Source organism: Argentina anserina, chromosome 3 (genome assembly GCF_933775445.1).
Source record: "Argentina anserina chromosome 3, drPotAnse1.1, whole genome shotgun sequence".
In the NCBI taxonomy this organism is placed as follows: Eukaryota; Viridiplantae; Streptophyta; class Magnoliopsida; order Rosales; family Rosaceae; genus Argentina; species Argentina anserina.
Window position 1 is genome coordinate 18,083,524 of NC_065874.1, and position 20,060 is coordinate 18,103,583.

General features: G+C 38.0%; 3 protein-coding genes across 3 annotated transcripts; 2 read left to right on the top strand and 1 right to left on the bottom strand.

The window, feature by feature from the left end:
* The first annotated feature begins 450 nt into the window (after positions 1–450).
* On the top strand, positions 451–2,048 carry LOC126787714 (non-functional NADPH-dependent codeinone reductase 2-like). Its single transcript, XM_050513612.1, has 4 exons — positions 451–788; positions 975–1,218; positions 1,304–1,483; positions 1,659–2,048. The coding sequence occupies exons 1-4, from the start codon at positions 451–453 to the stop codon at positions 1,884–1,886; spliced, it is 990 nt and encodes a 329-aa protein (XP_050369569.1). The 3' UTR covers positions 1,887–2,048.
* A 6,858-nt stretch (positions 2,049–8,906) lies between these two features.
* LOC126787697 (uncharacterized) lies at positions 8,907–11,977 on the top strand. The gene is made up of 4 exons (XM_050513594.1): positions 8,907–9,049; positions 9,980–10,236; positions 10,561–11,018; positions 11,599–11,977. The coding sequence occupies exons 1-4, from the start codon at positions 8,937–8,939 to the stop codon at positions 11,857–11,859; spliced, it is 1,089 nt and encodes a 362-aa protein (XP_050369551.1). The 5' UTR covers positions 8,907–8,936; the 3' UTR covers positions 11,860–11,977.
* A 1,881-nt stretch (positions 11,978–13,858) lies between these two features.
* Positions 13,859–19,464, bottom strand: LOC126787208 (uncharacterized). The gene is given in 15 exon segments (XM_050513125.1): positions 13,859–13,988; positions 14,827–14,917; positions 14,920–15,215; positions 15,217–15,488; positions 15,773–15,800; positions 15,888–15,923; positions 16,139–16,217; positions 16,307–16,397; positions 16,483–16,536; positions 16,613–16,725; positions 18,262–18,316; positions 18,427–18,485; positions 18,488–18,501; positions 18,794–19,281; positions 19,372–19,464. Coding segments are annotated over 15 exon segments (1,899 nt in total).
* Between the last annotated feature and the right edge of the window lie 596 nt (positions 19,465–20,060).

Genomic DNA, 20,060 nt, shown 5'->3' on the forward strand with positions numbered 1-20,060 from the left:
CAACATACACTTTTTTAAGAATAAAAGTAACATTTAATTGATGATTTGAGTAATATACAGTATAGTCGTTTACTAAGAACACATACACGTGATCATGTGATTAAATTTGCACTTTGCAGTAAATTATTGGTGATTCAAAACATTGTCCAACACTAACGACAATATGCTTGTTGTCTTTTATTACTAGCCAACGGATTTTTTATAACGTCTGCGCAGGCCTGATTTTCAAAAGTTATATATAATATATATATATAAGATATTAAGAATAATGACCTTTTATATATGATGACCTGAAATTCATGATTGACCGTGCCATCAAATAATCTCGATTACGGGATATACATGGACTTCCAATTAAGCGCTCTACTGTATGTGGTTGAAAGTTGAAAGAGGAACGCAATACTTGTGTTCTATATAATAACATAACTAAGGTTTTGTGTGATATACTAGATGGAGAGCATTAGCAATATTCCAGAGTTGACGCTACCAAGTAGTATTGAAAGCCCTGATAAATGTAAGATTCCAGTACTAGGTTTAGGAACAGCTGCATACCCTTTTGTTGCTTCCCAAACAGCCAAAGAAGCCGTTCTCACTGCAATCCAAGTCGGGTACAGACATTTCGATACCGCCGCTGTTTACCAGACGGAGCCAGTTCTCGGTGAAGCCATCGCCAAAGCTCTTTCCCTCGGCTTCGTCAAATCCCGGGATGAGCTTTTTGTTACTTCCAAGCTTTGGTGCCCGGATGCACATCCTCACCTCGTTCTGCCTGCCATTCATAAGACGCTCAAGTAACTCGATTATTTTATTTGATTTTTAGTTAGTCGTTCTTTACAAATAACACACACACACACACGTACGCAGCCTTGTTATATATCGATTTATCACCTAGTATAATCCACGTTAACTTATTTGAGAAATGGACATGTCCGATCCTCAATCGAAGTTATATATATAATATCCCGTTATCCCTGCAGGAACCTAGGATTGGAATATCTAGATCTGTATCTCATTCACTATCCCGTGAGTTTGGAGCCAGGAAGCTATGACATACCTGTCAAGAAAGAGCATCTTCTTCCTATGGACTTCAAGTCTGTGTGGGAAGCCATGGAAGAGTGCCAGAAGCAAGGCCTCACCAAGTCCATAGGAGTCAGCAACTTCTCATGCGAAAAGATTGAAACGTTGCTTGCCACTGCGAAAATCCCTCCTGCAGTAAACCAAGTAATTTAGTGGTTAATTAAGATCTGGTTATTCTTTAGTAAATTAGATAGATGAATGCTTAATTTAGTTCCCAAATTAAATTAAGGTGGAGATGAACCCGCTATGGCAGCAGAAAAAACTGAGAGAGTTTTGTCGAAGGAAAGGTATAATCATCACTGCCTACTCCCCTCTGGGAGCAAAAGGGACACCGTGGGGATCAAATGGAGTTATCGAATGCGAGTCTCTCAAACAGATTGCTGAGGCAAAAGGAAAAACTATTGCTCAGGTACGAGTACGAAATCGATCAATTTAGTACTACATGCAAGCTAATTTTATGATGATTCATTGATTCAGATATAGTATTCGATCTGCATGTGGCGATAGATCTTTCGTTTCGATAAATTCTCTTGTTTTAATCAAAACGGGTGGCTAATTGTTTTGCGTGTACGTGGATCGATCAGGTTTGTTTGAGATGGGCATACGAACAAGGGGTGAGTGTGGTGGTCAAGAGCTTTAACAAGGAGAGGATTAAGGAAAATATGGACATATTTGGATGGGAACTTCTCCCGGAGGAGCTGGACAAGATCAATCAGATTCCACAGAAGAGAGGATGCCCTTCATCCGACTTCGTTTCAGAGCATTATGGCCCTTTCAAGTCTCTTGAAGAGCTTTGGGATGGAGAGATTTAAGAAATCATTATAATATTCAGGTCAATCCATGATCGAGATTTATTAGTTGATGCAACAATAATATATGCCAGAATTAACTTGCTTTTGGCTGTTGATCAGATCAACTTTGGTTCGATAATGCTCGAAGCAACAAGTATTAATTTTGAATTTCACTTTAGACTAGCTGATGATGCGTATGAATCGATTTGCTCTCAAGTATCGGTTATTTTACTATCACGCCGATTGATTTTCAGGTTGGACGTAATTTTATAGAAACTATAGAAAATTAGAAAAAGATAAAAAATGCAAGAAAATAATTAAGGGCTTTTTATAAATAAATAAAAAAACACATTTGATTCATGTATTTATAAAAAAAAAGTCAAGCAAAATTTGAAAATGATAAAAAAGTCAGTTTTCTAAATCTCTTATACCGTTTAGGGGTGGGCATAAAAAACGGAAATCTCGATCCTGTCCCGAAATTTAACAGGACGGGACGGGACGGAGGTTTAAAAACGTTCGTCCCGTCCCGTTTCATAATAGTGGGATGAGACGTGGGACGAATAATTTCTATCCCGCTTCGTCCCGTCCCGTCCCACTTTTAATGAAAACTTAAAAATTCTTATATATTTGTATCAAAATGAAACTAATTTGTGTTCTTAATAACTCCAAAATTATATCAACTCATATAATAATGGTAAATTATAATATTTTGAACATAATATGCATTTTTTTTAAAATTTCATTATTGAATGTTATTTTGTTAATGAAAAAGTAAAAATATAGGTTTTTTATTTAACTTTATAGGAAGGTGAGATTTGTCCCGTCTCATCCCGATCTCGTCCCGTCCCAACCGGGATTAATCCCGAGTGGGATGCATTCTTAAAAACCCTCGTCCCGTCCCGATTCAAAAGAGTGGGACGGGACGTGGGATGACCCCCGTCCCGTCCCATCCTGTCCCGTTCCCACCCATAATACCGTTAGCCATTAATTTCATCTAATTTACGAGAACTGCCACGGAGAACAAATAATTAGACTTCGCGGAAGAGCAACTCGCGACTTCGATCCGGCAATCCTGCCTTGTCCGATCTTGACGTCCTTGACTCCAAGGACCTCGTAAGATTCCGATCTCACATTCTCCAACATTGTCGTCCTCGACTCCAAGACCTCGACGCTGAGGTCAGGACGAAGAAGAAGTTGACGATTCTGAAGACGACGACACTGATTGAAGCTTTCTTCGATCTAGGCACGGTGGTGAGGGGAAATGTTGTGGCATCACTGATGTACGTCGATAGAGAGGAGAAGATATCGATGTTCTGCACGACCTCGCCGTTGAGTCACAAACATGTCAACCTTGACAACAACGCTAGGGTCGCGCTAGTCCTTCACCGATGGCTTAAAGCCTTAGGGCGGTGCGTATTCGTCGTGAGGTGGCGCTAGGAGGGGGCTGGCGTGGTGTGGCTGCTCAAGGGGTAGAAGGTTGGAGGCGGAAGTGGGAAGTCAACGAAGTCACCAAGCGAGCTTGTCCATGGCGATGTCGACTGCCTTGTCGGTTTGAAGATGCAAACATGGGTGCCCATAGTAATTCTCTAAGTGCCCAGAGCAGTTTTATGTTTTTTTTATTTGTAAGGTGTTTTCCCTTTCTTTTCTTCAATTTCAATTGGGTTTTATAAGAGGTATCATTACCGTTACACTACACATTACATTATCTATCACACTATCTATCACACTACATGTCACAAAAAAATGTTAGTCTGACTGGTAGTGTGGCTCATAGCAATTTTGCTTGGAATTTACCAAACAATTATATATAATGACAAAACTCGTAAAAATAATATTTACCAATTTTTTTATTCATAGCCCGATTATTGTCAATTTGTCACTAGTTTGTTATTGAGTTTAGAATTTTCAATTTTTTTGACAAGAAAATTAGTTGTCAAATTACTAGCAAAGTATTACAAGAGGTCCTAATTATATAAGATTATAAGTCATGACCAGCGAAACCCACCTTTAAATTTTTTGTCGTGTGTGACAACTAAAAACTACAAGTTATAAAATTCATTTTCAAGACTTTATTATGTGCATGTTACCTGTGACTGGGTCTTGCCGAAGACGAAATCTACTGCTTCCTTGGACTTGGGAAATATCAAACTAGGCCCAAGATTATTTGGTTATTGTGTTTAGAGGTAAATATATGCAGTTTCGGTTCCTCTAGTTTCAGAAGTAAATGGTGCTAAATCTGGACCGTGTTTTCTTTTCCTATGTCAATCCTGGTTGTCACACCCCGGGACCATTTCCGGGACCGGAGTGCAGCAATAATTACCGTAGCCCCGAATTAATAAAAAACCCAAGACGTTGAACCCGACATGTCGACTACTTATCAACTCGAAACTATAAGGCTATGAATAAAATATAAACAAACTAACGATAAGAAATGAGGAGCAAGTGAAATATAGATGCAAATAAATAGAAATGCGGAACGTAGCAATGTAAGACTCAAACATCAAACAAAGAACGTGTCTAAGTATCAATGGGCCAACTCGGTCCTACAAGAAGGTAAAAGACAAGGTCGGAAGATGAGAATCACCAGAGTACGCCAAATGCGTCTACTGAATCCAAATCAGATATCGGAAAGCTGAACACTGTAAAGTAAGATCCTCGGGACTGGACAACAACCAACAAGCCTCGAACGCTATCAAACTACTAGTCTCTAGACCAACGCCACTAGATACCTGCAAAACAGGGGGTGAGCACTCACCCTCACTAACCTGTTTTAGGGAAAATAAGATAAGGATGCAATGCTCAAATGTAGGAACATATAAATGAGCGCTCAAGTAAGAACTGAGAAAATTGAGTAAAGGAATAACCATAACGATGTTTGGTTATTGATAAGCAAGAAGATATTCATATGTGGAAAATGGAGCTAACACCACGGTCGGATAATATAATAAAGAAAACCACAGGAAATTGACATCCTTGGTGATCGGGGCCTTGGTTCACCTTCCAATGAACTATGCGTCTAGTACTACTTATTCATGAGTCACGATACCGGAAATCAGGACAACGGTACCGCTCACGATAAAGTATACGGTGCCAGATATCAGGACAAGAAAATCACCGTAAGTATACATAGTCGGTACCAGATATCAGGACGACGGTATCACCGATAATATAGTATGGTGTCAGACATGAGGACAATGAGATCACAATACTAAACAAGACACGGTGCCGAATATTAGGACGACATAATCACTGATAACAAAGCATGGTGCCGGATATCAGAACAATAGAATCACCATAGATAAAGTATAATTGGTGTCGGACATCAGGACAACGGAATCACCGATATATTATATAGATAAATATCGTATGTGGATTTATATAGTTTATAATCCCTACTGATAGGTGGAACGATTCACCCGAGTGGGTGAACCGAGTACTAACTACTAGTTAATACTGAGTAATGATACCCGAAATCAGGACAACGTGTACCACTCACGAATAGATATTAAATTAAAAACTATATTATCTAGTCTTGAGTGGGGGCTCGAGATGTAGACTTGATTCACTGTTTATAAAGTATCTCGATAAATTTACTATCTAACTCGAGTGAAGTGCTTGAGACGTCGGCTAAAGAAACGCATAAATAACGATAAATATGATAATGAGAAAATAAATTAAATAAAGTTGAGCATTACACAATTAAAATGATCACTAACCCGGAAAGGTAATGGCTCACCCTAGCGGGCGGCTCACCCCTTACTTGATATAGCAGTGTCAAAGTCCGTGCCCCACACAAATCTCGCTCCTCGTGCTCTACGTATAGTCGTGTCCCTCGAGTTCGTCTCATAGCTCAACGAATAACGGTAAAAGGGAATAAGGTTTACTGTGCTTTTAGTCGATTTAACAAATTATCGACGGTTTGACCAGTCTGACCATCCGAGTCAAGGTCTCAGGATGATTGGTTGATTTTTCTAAAGGTGAGTGTCAATTTATTTTATATACATTCGTATCTTAGATTTAAGATGCGAATTACCAATAAAGATGGAAATGTTTAATTTATTATTTGGCATTTAAATTTCTCACGTTTAAAAGTTCCTCGATTTCCAATACGGGAGGAAACCGAGTTCAACGTTTAACCGAAAAGCTAAAAATACGTTTTAGCGAAAAAAACTAAAATCTCTTAATCTGATTCAAATTGGAAATCTTAAAGGTTGAAATGAGATTTAAGTAGAAAATAAATTAATTACTGTTCGGGTAAAATAATAACTTTTCAACTTATTAACTACTATGGGCAAGATCGTAATTACTGAAAGTCCATAGGGGTATTTTGGTAATTTGACTCCATGGTAAAACGGTAAAAAAGGTAAGTTTCAAACGGTTAAAACCTGGGTTTTTAACCCTTGCATCACCGATCACGATTTCGGCCAAAACTTCAATTCCAATCAACCCAAAATCAACATGCAATTATACTAAACGAATTGAAATGACGTTACGAACATAACAACACCAAAATCAAAGAAATCAGAGTTCGATTGATACCTCAACGAATCACCGGAAAGAGATATAGTCGCCTCCAATGGCGGATCTAGAATTGGATCATTGGGGATGCCTGAACTTAACTATAAAAAAATAGTGGAGAATATCGACGGTGCGAACAAATTTTAACTAATTGAAATCAAAATCAATCTACCCAGTTAGTGAATGTAATGTGGCTTACTCTTCTAATGCATATATACAAAAAAACATAAACTAAATAAATAAATATTCATGTAGTACATCGTAATCCATAATCATTTATAGAGTATTCTATTAGCGGTTCGAAAGATTAAGAAATGACTAATAGAAATTGAATTAAAGATCGCAGTTGATCAATAAAACTTAGGAAATATAAGAAATTAATATAATTTAGATTTGGACTTATAGACGGGACATTTCATTGAAACCATGAAACAATTTTTTTTTTCTGAACACTTTAGTTTGGACTCAAATTTGTCATTTTAGTCTAACAAACACTTATAAACATTCAAAAATAATACTCATATATATAAGACAAAATGACATATATAGTCAAAATCTAACACAAATACACATTTGAATAAATAAGCAATGTACTAGCTAGTAATTAACCTAGTTAGCATTATAGAATAAGAGATACTTGGTTGAGGACATGTTATTAAGGAAGAAGAGTAGAGTTTGGAAGGGAAACAATTGAGTAGCGTTGGTTATTTGGGGATGCTTGACTTAGGAGAATCCAAAAATCAAAAGATTTAAAACCTAATTTTTTTTCTTGTCTTGAGCTTGGGAATGCTTGAGTCACCCAAAAAAAAAGGCTAGATCCACCCCTGGTCGCCTCCAAGTTGTTTTACCTCTGATTCGAGCTACTGATGCGTTATTTCCACTTCTAAGACATTTATGCGGCTTCTGCAAGCTCCGAGACAAGCCTAGAACAAGAGGAGCTCAGCCTCGTCACTGGAGCTCGAGAAAACGGTGCGGATTAATCGACGGTTTCAAGGCTTGGGTTCGCCGGTGTTGAGCTGCATGGCGCTTTTGTGGATATGGTTAGGGAGAGGGGAGTGCGGCGGTCACGATGGTGGTGGTCTCACCGTCTGGGTCGGTCGAACGATGGCGCTAAGCGGCGGTGAAGCTACCAACGTGTGGGTTGAGAGAGAGAGAGAGAGAGAGAGAGAGAGAGAGAGAGAGAGAGAGAGAGAGAGAGAGAGAGAGAGAGAGAGAGAGAGAGAGAGAGAGAGAGAGAGAGAGAGAGAGAGAGAGAGAGAGAGAGAGAGAGAGAGAGAGAGAGAGAGAGAGAGAGAGTGTTAAATTCGTAAACGCGTAGAAAATTAACCGAGCGTCGGAAAATTATTCTACGAATACCTCCGTGCTCATAACGACGTGTAGTTTGACACTAAAATTTGACATTTCAAAGAAATATCGGTATTATTGATAATAGAATATCAAATTCCAAAAAAAAAAACATTTTCGATAGAAAAGAAATAGAACGCGCTGCACGCGCTTGACGTAAAAACGCAGATCGGGTCCCCTGTCTAGCGGCGAGCCCAGTCACTGTTGTTAGACATGCCTTGTTGCCTCCTTGTAAGTGCATTGATGCAGTCTCCCCGATGGTTTAAGGAGATCGTGGGGGCAAGGAAGAGGAGGATTGCGTTGGGAGTCGAGGTTGGGTGTGTTTCTCATGAGGTTGGTTGGCGAAAGGATGGTGTGATGAGCTGTTGGACTACTCTGGATCCGTGGCGTAACAAGGAGGGAGATGCTCCGGCAAGTTTGGACGTGCGGCGGCTTAGGTTTTCCTCCGACGATGACAATGACAAGATCTAACCTGGTGACGGCGTGTGAGACTTCTCTATCCTTGAATAAAGTTTGGGCTTGGTCCTTGCTTTTGGGTCTTGCCTTATGGCTGTTTTTTATTGTTGTTTTTTTTTACTTTGGTTTTTAGTCAAGTTGCCGTCTAGGCTAATAATATATCTCTACATAAGTTTTGTGGAACGAGTCGAGTTTTGTGTCAGTGCGCACACTCTTCGTGCCTTGTCTGTTCTAGGTAGGCGGCGAGTTCCTTATTTTGTCAAATAGTCGTTGCCGCCTAGTGACAGTGTAAGACTAAATGTCGTCGGATTTATTTTCCAGCGGCAACATAGTTTGAGAGCTGTTTATTAGACATTAGGATATGTAATTGTTGTTCGTTATTTGAGTTACGTATCTAGTGATCTCTCCGTTATGCTACTGCTGTATGCAAGCAAATAGAGTCACCATTTGTATAATACTCTTTGCTAATTGGTACTTTGTTGAGTACTTGTTTATATGAGTCTTTGTAATTAAGGATTTAAGCTTCATGCCCCATTGTATTCAACGGTTTCATTATTGAAGACTTGAGGACAGGTGCACTAGTCCTTCCATACAAAAAAAAGAAGTAAAAAAACATATCAATTATACCAAAAAAATAAAAGAAAATTTTCAGAAACTCACATAAGTTCTAAAAAAATCATTATTTTCCCTTATATGCACGATGGGTTTTGCCGATGGTGGTCGATTCTGATAAGAAGAATTGAAGAAACAGAGATGGAGTTGGCTGGTGGAGAGAGAAAACGAGTCGTGGTGATCGGGGGCGGCGTCGCCGGCTCGCTTCTTGCAAAGTCTCTGCAATTCAGCGCTGATTTCACCCTCATTGATAAGTAAGCATCCTGTCTCGTTCTCTCAAACTCATGTTGGAAATTGGAATGGGCTACTCTTGTCTCTTATATCGTCCTTGTGATTCTTTGGGTTGTTACCGTTGTTTGATTATGGATTATGTTTGCTTTTTCTTAATTTAAGACAATACCCTGCTCTAGTTTGTGCTGATACGCAATCCCTGTTAGTCCTTGAAGCCCATCAGAGTTTGGCAAGTTCTGTCTTCCGGTGCTTGAGAGCTAGATTGAGGCTTTTTTTGAAAGCAAGTTGCTATGTGCTCAATTTATAATACTTCCGATACTTTTGTGTTTTGCCTTTGTGTCCTCTGGGATATATTTAGACGAAGGAAGTTAAACAACTTCAGGTCAAGATAGATGCAACTCGTAACAACATCCCCCGAAAGTTTGTGATAAAGTTCTATTCTGTTTGTGATTCACTGCAAAGAAATTTTGCTACTTTTAGACATGTATTTGATAGGGTGGGAGGGAGTAACTAAATTCGATTAAGACTTTACTTGTTTCATGTATAGTAGTTGATCAAGTACAAGACGTAGTTTGAACATTGTTCACTTGGAAGTGTAAGTATCATCTAATGCAATCGGTTAAACCCATTTGTTGAGAGTAGTCTGCCCTGGACTGATTTTGTTGAATACCTACGCTTATATGATATTCCATCAGTTTGGGGTATGGTCATTAACTTGAATAATTTGATGATATGTACTCTCTTTTGGTTATAGAAATTTGCATGAAGCATGAATCTGCAATTAGGTAATTGTATGTACTGGGATCATATCTAGCTTTATTTGGTTGATCTGCTCTCTTCACCATAATTAAAGTATAATTAATTTTACTGAAACAGATCCCTGTTGGTATTACTTTAGATTTGTAGAACTATCATGATCTCTTGTTCTAAGTTGAAACGGGATTTGAACTCAGGAAGGAATATTTTGAGATTCCATGGGCAAGCTTGAGAACCATGGTGGAGCCATCATTTGGGGAGAGATCTTTGATTAACCATAGAGATTACCTCACCAATGGCCAAATTATTACATCCGGAGCAATTAATATAACTGACACTGAGGTATTGACTGGAGAAGGCCGTCTAGTCCCTTATGACTACCTTGTCATTGCAACTGGTCATGCAGATTCTGTTCCGAAGAGTAAGAATGGGAGACTTCAGGAATTCCAGGAAGGTAAGACTGGACAGAAATCCTAACTTCCTTTCTTTTCTCTTTTCATTTTTATGAACTGCGAAAAAGGCAGGTGGAAGATCCTTCCAAGGAGTTGTCAATATCTCAGATGTAGCATTCAATTTGGATTTTAAACAAAGCTTTGAACCATAAATATATACAATTAGTATTAGAATTTAAAATTTTCCCAACAATCACGATATCAGACTTGTCTACAACTCAGAATAATCAAGTTGCATGCATATCATCTTACTGTTCTTTTCATAAAAATTATCATCATACTGTTTGTGAATGTTATTGAGTCAACTTCCATCTTTACACTGGCAGATAATCTGAAGATAAGATCAGCTAATTCCATTTTGATTGTTGGAGGAGGACCTACTGGTGTAGAACTTGCTGGAGAAATTGCTACCGACTTCCCAGATAAGAAAATCACTCTAGTTCATACTGGATCAAGGTTGCTGGAATTCATTGGACCAAAAGCTGGAAACAAGACTCTTAATTGGTTTCATTCGAGGAATGTTGAAGTGATATTGGAGCAATCAGTCAGTTTAGACAGGATCTCTGAGTCACCTGGAAGAAAAACATATCAGACTTCGGAAGGACAAATGTTCGAAGCAGATTGTCATTTTATATGCATAGGGAAACGTCTGGGTTCAGCATGGCTAAAAGAAACAGTTCTAAAGAGTAGCTTGGATCTTCATGGTAGATTGATGGTTGATCAGAATTTGAGAGTCAAAGGGAGACAAAACATCTTTGCAATCGGAGACATTACTGATATTCCAGTAAGTCAAAATTACAACCTAGTTATTCTCTGTAGTTGCTCTGATTGTTTTAATCCATAGTTCTATGTTTAAAACACTCTGTTAGTAGAAAACTACTCTATATAACTCGGTTCAACAGAAAAACTTTTGTAGAAATTGCTATGCATCACAATCTAAATGTGACCTCTGTAAATTAGGATGATGCAACTTGCTTCATGCTATTTATAAGTAATTTAACTAACTGAGTTCTGAAAAGTGTTGAGGCTTGTGTTCTTTTAGTTAGTGAGATGCATAACTCTTAGTGGCATTATTGGAATTTATATGAATTCATGAGTTCATGCTGTTCGCTCTGTGCATTAGTAAAATTTTACTGTAAACATCATCGACAGCTGCCTTCAGATATTTCAGATTATAAAGCCTTCTGGTAGTTCATGATTCTATGTTCAGTATAAAATAAGAACAGTAAATGTCATTCGACTAAAAGGAGGGAAGATTCAATGCCATCTCTACTATGCTTAATGATGCCTTTTGATTAGTGAGGCACTACTTGCTCTTTGAAAGCAAGTATTATGGATTTTTCATGTGAAATCTCAAACTGCAGGAAATCAAGCAAGGTTATTTGGCACAAAAACAGGCTTTGGTGGCTGCCAAGAACTTGAAGCTCTTACTTGCAGGTGGAAGAGAAAGTAAACTGGCAACTTATGAAGCTCATTCAGGGGTGGCACTTGTTTCACTTGGAAGGAAACATGGGGTTGCGCAGTTCCCATATACTACTTGTATTGGGCGCATTCCTGGACTGATCAAATCTAAAGATCTTTTTGTGGGGAAGACCAGGAAGCAGCTGGGGCTAGAAGAAGCCTAGAAGTAGCTACTTTACAAATATAATTTGGATTGTAAGTGATATATGAGCAGCGTACACAATGAGGGGTGTATATAGAATCAAATCGATATTTTTTTTTATTTGTTTTGCATCTGGCTCAGTCAGTTTGTTATTTGTGACAAAGTCGTTTGTTACTGTGTTTAAGGAAAAATTTAGAATTATGACAGTGTTGTAAACTTGTAATCATGTGATTTCTAGGGTAGGAAGAAGAGCAGTGGAAAAAGAGCCGTGGAAAACTGAGAGGATTCTAGGGTTTCGAAGCAATCACAATCTGACCGAGCTTTAGTAATTTTTCATGTCTTCTTGAAAGAAAGTGAGCCCTAAGGGTGCTTCGTGAAACAACAGTACAATTGGTGGCCGTAATTGGACTCAGAAGGAGCCGTAAATATTGTTTGCGAGTGCAGATGAGAGCAAATCTTTTGGGGTCGAGAGAAAGCTCAGATGTCGACTTTGGTTAAAAGAATTTAATCTTTTTTATAGCCATCTTCTCAGCAACCAAACATTATTAGTTTACATCTTCTCTTAGTTGCTATCAGCAACCAAACATTATTAGTTTACATTATTGATACTTAAACATGTATTTGAATTTCGTTAAGTTATGTGTTTCTATATTCTTATGAGATTGTGGAAATGAGATGTTCCATATAAATTTCTATATTTATTCTGTTAGTTTAACAAGTGCTAGGGTAAAAATAAAAAATGAGATTGATCTAGGTTTTATCAGAATTGTGGTCAACTGGTTGGCGGTAGTTCTTTAGTTTAGATAAGAGACACAAATTAAGGAGTAGGGAGGGAAAATTGGCGTCAAAATTGGAATTGTTGGGTGTCTTTCTCAAGGTAAAGGGCGAGAAAAACATTGCTCTTCTCAGATGGGGTTAATTTTGTCTTTTAACCCTATTTGTGGGCCTCACGTACTTGCCACGTCACCAAGATGACGGAGAAGTTAAAAAAAACTGACGGAAGTACTTCAATGATAGCAATACTAGAGTCTGGGTATCACATTGGTACGATTAAGAGTTGAGGTATCACATTGGTAGGTACACCAGAATTGAGGGACTGTTGGTGAAAAAAACTCTATCAAATTTGCTCAAATTTGATGGAAAGTTGGAAACGATTTGATGATGGGCCTTAAAATATAATGAGGGTATATAATTTTGAATTTACCCCTTAACTTGTGAGTTAAACATTCTTACTCAAAGCCAGCTGTTTTAACTAAACCATCTGTTTTAAGCAGTAAGTAGGGAATTCGAACTCTAAGACAATCACTAGTCGTATAAATCGATTTACGAACGGTCACCTAGGGATTAGGGTTCTAGCGCATTAAACATGATACCAATACCAAGTTACCAAATCATAATTCTCTTTAATCAAAGGATCTTAATAATAACTGGAGCAATATTGCTTCGTCTGCCACAAATTCATAGGTTCAACCCCCAATTATTGATCTAGCATTCCCCCATCCCTCAATTTAAAATAAACTGAAGAAAGCAACACATGAATGGGGATGCGTCCAGCTCGCAAACAATAAGATTTCACTCTCTCTGATGATAGGGATGAAATCAGTGGTGAAACCTCTTTTTGATTTTCCCTTGGTGTAAGTTAACCAATATATATAAACTTGTTCTAGCTAGCTTTCTCTAATACCTACAAACTGATATCATATTGCTGTACATAGGTTCCTAAAACAATATAAGAATTTTAATCCAAACATGAACAAAGTTCCCTAAAACCAAAAATAGATGATAACTAGGATTAAATTCACCTTTGAATCCCAACACTAAATGGACAGACCAATCCTGTTCAGATCATGACCTCTTCTCTCTATTATTTCTGTTTTTTTTTCTCTTTCACTAGACCTTCCTATTCCATAAAAGTTGCCTTCCATTAGAGTACACCGCTTTCCTAACCTGATGGGGCAAATTTTATCTTCTTCAACTCCAAGGGGCCTGAATTTGATGGACATACAAAATGAAAAGCTTACTTAAGTGGGTGATGCAGAAAGTAGAAAATCCGGTTGAAGTCTCTGCAGCAGAACCCCGCAGAAGGGAGTCAAGGGACACTGCGAACCAGGGATTGCAAAGAGAGTCTCTGGTGCCAGTTTGAGAGCTCTTCTGTGACAGCACATGCAAAACCATATGGGAGTGGTAGGACAAACCACCATCGAAACGGCACACCTCGTTAGTTTGTGTCCTTTATTGCAGAAGGCAACTTCTGGAGATTCAAACGGAACCGATGATAAACAATGGCTACACTTTTTTCCTGCTATGGAATTACTGGATTGGAGCCTGTTGTTTTAAAGAAGGTAAAAGGATCAGTTAAATAAAACAATTGTAGTGAAAATACAACCCTTTATAAAGAAGGCAACCAAGAAAAATCAGTTATTTAGAGCAGCCCAGCCCAGCCAAATATAGTAAAAACCGAAAAGAAATGAATGCAACCACAGGCTCCATGTTCAAACTACTGTATTGGAATTACTCACAGTTAACATTCAACAGTACTATTTTAAATATGTCACAGTAATAGTGCATACAAATCAGGACAACTGTTCAAATAAGCAGGTTTTGACTCTACTGAAAACTGCAACCACATTCACATGGTCCGTCTTTACAAAAGCACCTGAGGTTTCCTGTAAGGGACTCCATTGACACTACTCTTCCAAGACTTAATTTAACAACATTAAAGTCACCATAAAAAAAAATGTGGATCTAACAATCAGTTTATATGTAGGGACTATTGAACTTTGTATGGTCCTGCTCTGGATTGACTTCACTATGCCAGGACACAGAGAATCAAGTATACTTCCTCCCGGGTCTCACGTAAGAATATAATGATACAGGTTTTATTATTTAAATCATTCATTTTTTAATGCCAGGACACAACAAAGCATGAACTATAATCATTAAGGTAAAATAAAACAGGTAAACAGACGTAATATAGAAAATCGAGTACCTCGGTTCATGCTTCCTAACTTCTACTGCAAGAATCCTCAGTTGATCCTGCACACAATCTTGGTTAAGCTCAATCCACTGCTCCATTTTGCCAGACCAACAGGAAGCCAATGTCTAGATTCAGAATTTGCAGCTGAAGCAAACACTTGACGATTAAGAGAAGAAAATGTAAAACCCACATGCCTCTCACGGAGTTCTCTTTCACTGTTCAAAAGCAGATTGATCCACAGAATCAGTTTATCCTCTTTAGCACCATCCACTCTTTCAACATTCAGGAATTTGTTATTTATCTCATCAGCCTTCATTTCTGATAGTATCACGCGTCTACAAAGAATATTGAGGTGTAGTTGGCGAGAGGTAAGTTTTTGAAAAATTTCGGGAGGCATGCAACAGAAGATTTTCAGCAGAAGAGTTTCAATCACATCCCACAGAGGTGACAGAGAGCCACTTAATCAGTACGTGGTCTACATACTCTGGTTTAGATGGCCTAAATGCCAATAATGCTGTAGCAATATCCCAAACAACAAGAGGCTTATCCTGAGTCTCATACTGCTTTAAAGACCATATAATATTGGATTCCCAATCAACCAATTCTTTCTCAGAAGAGCCAGGAATTGCTTTAGTATCATGATCCAGGAAACTGTTTGCTGAAACGCGAATTTTCTGCCCCCCAATCCAGAAAAAGATGACACAAGTCACATGACATTCAACACAAGATCAAAAGATGACATGATATTACTTTCTTATGTATTCTGTTCAAGCAGTTTTATTATTACTTGATACAGTTCAAGCAGGATTTCCATTTATGCCGTTGGGTCATAGTTAATTATTTTCCACATGCAAAGTAAGAAAAGTCACCCAACATTGTCTCTTTTATGGAAACTACATCTATAATTCTATAATTTGAGTCTTAGACCCCCACTACCAATAATACGTAGCTGCATTACTTTTTCTTGCCAATCCCCTTTAATCCATCTTTAGGATTACCTACAAATGTTTAACCACTCTCAAAGATTTATGCATCAAGCATCATCTGAAAACTCTAGTTATTAACTATCTTACCTTGCCTCGTACATTGGATTTAATTGATCAACATCAGTTTTACGAACCTGCAATATTCACATACAGATATTCAGTTACTTAATATGCAAGAATTGTGTCTTTATCAAGTATCAGACACTCAGAGCACCTACGAGGTGTTGATACACACACACACACACACACACACACACACACACAAATAACATATAGACGATTACATTTATGAGGCAAGTAATGAGTATGATACATATTAGAAACAAAATCAGTATGGGAAAGAATTGATCCAAGCAATTACGATATTTCCAGGGGACACTGCCACACCAAAGCAAGAAACAAATCCATCTGCAAGTTTCAACATATTTATAGAATTTTGTTACTTTAGAATGGGAGCATTATGGTGGAAAACTAGTAGTAAATAGGGGAGATGTATAGGGAAAGAACGGTGGAGCTTCTCAGACCAGGAGCATTTGAGGGAATAGGTACTTCACACAGGGAACTTCCACTAAGAATCCAACCACGTACAAAATTATCGTAGTATTATTTTAAGAGAATACCATTACCAATTGAATGATGCAGATAAAAGTATCATACCCTGAAATTTCAAGCAATTTCATACCTGGCTGCAGGTGTACAAAATTCTTCCATCAAAAGCCCAAGCTAAACTTGTAACCTGGACATTGGTAGACGTATAAATAGCCAGTTGCATGTATGCAATATAAGATTCTAGCCTATGAAAAGTGACTTACAATCTGGGAGTGCCCATCCCATGGAATGATTTTATGAAATTTTCGGCCAGAGATGTTGCAGATCCACACTTCATATAAGCCCGAACCTTTGCCAACTGCCAGGTGCATTGTCTGTGGACTAGGGGTGGCACTTCCGAACCGGAAAACCGAAAACCGAGCCGAAAAAAACAGAACCTAAGCCGAAAAAAACCGAATCGAATACAAACCGAACTGAAATTTAGAAAACCGAATCGAACCGAATCAATCCGTTTGGTTTCCGGTTTGGGCACATAAGAAACCGAACCGAACCGAAAAATCGAACTATTCATAAAACAATGTAGTTTTACGTTTATCTTACCGAATATTTGATTTGATTAATGTGACTTTAGGTTTATATCATATATAATTATATGTTTCTCTTTTGTAGCGTTATATATGTATATATAATCATCTATGTATATATATGTATGCCCATATATGTATGCCCATATATATAATTACTAAATCCGCCACAATATGAAGCAACTATATGAAAGAAACTTCTCAGGATCGATCGACACCAGTCGATATGATTGATATATATATTTAGTGACCCTGCAATTCGGACCTCATTTAACAGTCGGAATTTCCGGTAAACCGAAAACAACACTAATATGTCATAAAGGAAGACAAATTACTAAAATACGAACACCGAAAGCCATTTGCATATCTGAAATCATCTAATTTTTGTCACGAATTGTGTGCGGTCACACCAAGGAAACCCATTTGGCAAAGCCTCGGTCAATGAGGATTTTATTATGTCAAAACCCCTATTTTTTTAGTTGACAGTTGGTACGAACAGTCAAACCATGTCTACAACGGACAACATTTTTACGGGGTCCTTAAATATATATACCGATCACATCTGCTTGTGTCGATCGACCATATTTCGAACTAGAGTTGGCGATCGCCTAAGTGTCAACTAATGTATCATAACCTTTATATTAGGTTTAAAATAAAACTATCACATTATGAAGCAACTATATGAAGGAAACTTCTCGGAATTGATCGACACCATCCGATGTGATCAGTATATAGATTTAGAGATCATTTTAAAATTTCATCCAATTCGCCTTAAGGGAGACCCATTACCAAGATGCGAATGCGGAAAGCTGTGCACTTAATTTTTGTCATCGATCGTGCGTGGTCGCAACGAGAAAACTCATTTGGCAAAACCCCGGTCAATGAGGTTTTATTATGTGAAAACACCTCTTTTATGGTTGACCGTTGGTACGGACGGTCAAACCATGTTAAAAAAGGATAATTTTTTTACATGGTACCTAAATATATATATCGATCACATCTATTGGTGTCGATCGACAATATTTTGAAACTAGAATTTATTTGTGACTTTTTTAAAGAATGTTTTATAATAATTCTTTTATTGTTTAAAACCCTTAAATTAGACTATCATATTTTTTTCATATACAAGCCCGCAAGGCCCGTTGACGAGCCCTAGATTTAGTCCGGTTTTTTAAAAAAAAACCGAACCGAACCTAAACAACTGAATTGATCGGTTCAGTTTTCAGTTTAGTCTATTAGAGAACCGCGAACCGAACCGAACCAAATTTCAGTTCAATTTTCAGTTTAAGCCCAAAACTGAACCGTTTGGACCAAATTCCACCCCTAATGAGCAGGCACTGTAACTGAAAGTGGAGAAACTGGAATCATATCAACCTTTCCAACCTACTTCAGAAATAAGAATAATTTACAACAAACGTTATGAGATTAAAAATGGAAAGTCAATTACCCAAAAAGGAAGAAGAAAAACAAGGAGAGAAAGAAGAAGAACCCACCTCCTTTAACAAGGAAAAGGACGTGCTATTGGGTTCTGATGACTTAAGTAGTTGTTCATAATATGTATCTTCACACTGAAAAGATAATGGCCAACAACATTAATACAAGAATACAAACGAACTAAAACTAAAGAATCAAAAGAAACCCAGAATAAAATCCGAAACAGGTGTATACGAAATTCTATCATCCATTGATACCAGACTACTCAGTGGCAGTAACCGGTTCAAATGACAAATAGCAAAAGTAACTTGATAATAAATGGTGAACAGGTAATTTTAATTGGCATTACTCTCGACACCATCCAAAGAAGTTTGCTTATGTAAGCATGACTAGCATCCTTATGATTGCAAGGAGGACCTAACTGACCTTCCATTATAACTCGCTGTAGCCAATAGAAGTTGAGGGTTTGACGAATCAGAATCAAGCAATGCCCAACTAATTGCTGTGATCCATGAATTGTGTGCCTGAATGATTTTAATGAGCGTCAGCGTAGTTGGCTCCCTGCTTTGGTCAACAGAATAATACTCTGTTACAGAAATTCTCCACATAGAAACTTGACCAGACTTCCCTCCTACTGCAAGTAAAGACAGGGATGAACCATGTTGAGGACTCGAACTGATCTTTGCACGTGATTGCCGTATTGGCGACCCGGCAACTACAATTGATGATAGCATCGCAATGCGAATAGCATATTGATCCACAGTTATACAAGGTTGAGTAGAGTTTTCTGGCGTCTTCTTTAACGATTTTACTTTAGCTTTTGATGATGGAATAATCTGATTTGAATTCCTTCCATCCATCTGGTCGGAATCACTGTCAATATCCTGGAATTCCCAATTTTGTGTGTGGAGAATCTAGAGGCAAAATAAATGGTCGAATCAAGGTGGCAACTACATGAAGTGTAGATAATTTTATATGGGAGAGTGTATACGATGGAAACATACCGTATGCAGTTCTTGTCCATAGATTTTGGAATACGGATTATTAGAGCTGGCATAAGCATCAGTTATTACCCTCAAGTTTTTAAATACACTCATTCTAGCAGAGTTGAAGCAATGCCAAGAAAACCATAACTATAAGATTTTTTCAAGTGGATGTTTTCAAAAACCTATTTACCTTTTGCAAGACTTGTTTGTTGTTCGTCGCTTACTCTCCTTTGTATTGACAGACTGCAAACCCGGCCTGCTCTATTTCCCGGTTCTAATATGAGAATTAAGAAAGACGGTCAGTTATTGCAACATAAACAGAAGAGTTGACTTCAGCTGAGATTACTTGCATCACATTGTACCAACCAGCTATTCGCTGCCTCCCCAAAACTAACACTCACAAGATAATCATAAATCTTGGCCGATCAATCCGCAACCTAAAAAACAAGGGATTCTTATAAAAAAAATCACATTTCATACATACATGAAATTAGAAAAAAGTCAAGTAAGATTTCAAAATTAGAAAAAAGTCATATTCCTAAATCTCTTATAACGTTGCCACTAAAGTTGGAAGTATTTATAAGAATGCCACTATGGCTATCTCTCAGCCTGAAAACAACAATCCATCTTTGAAACAAAATCGCATCTACGCTTGTAGATGCCTCACTAAGGAGGTGCGGGGTTCATCGGCGCAGGGTGAATGCATG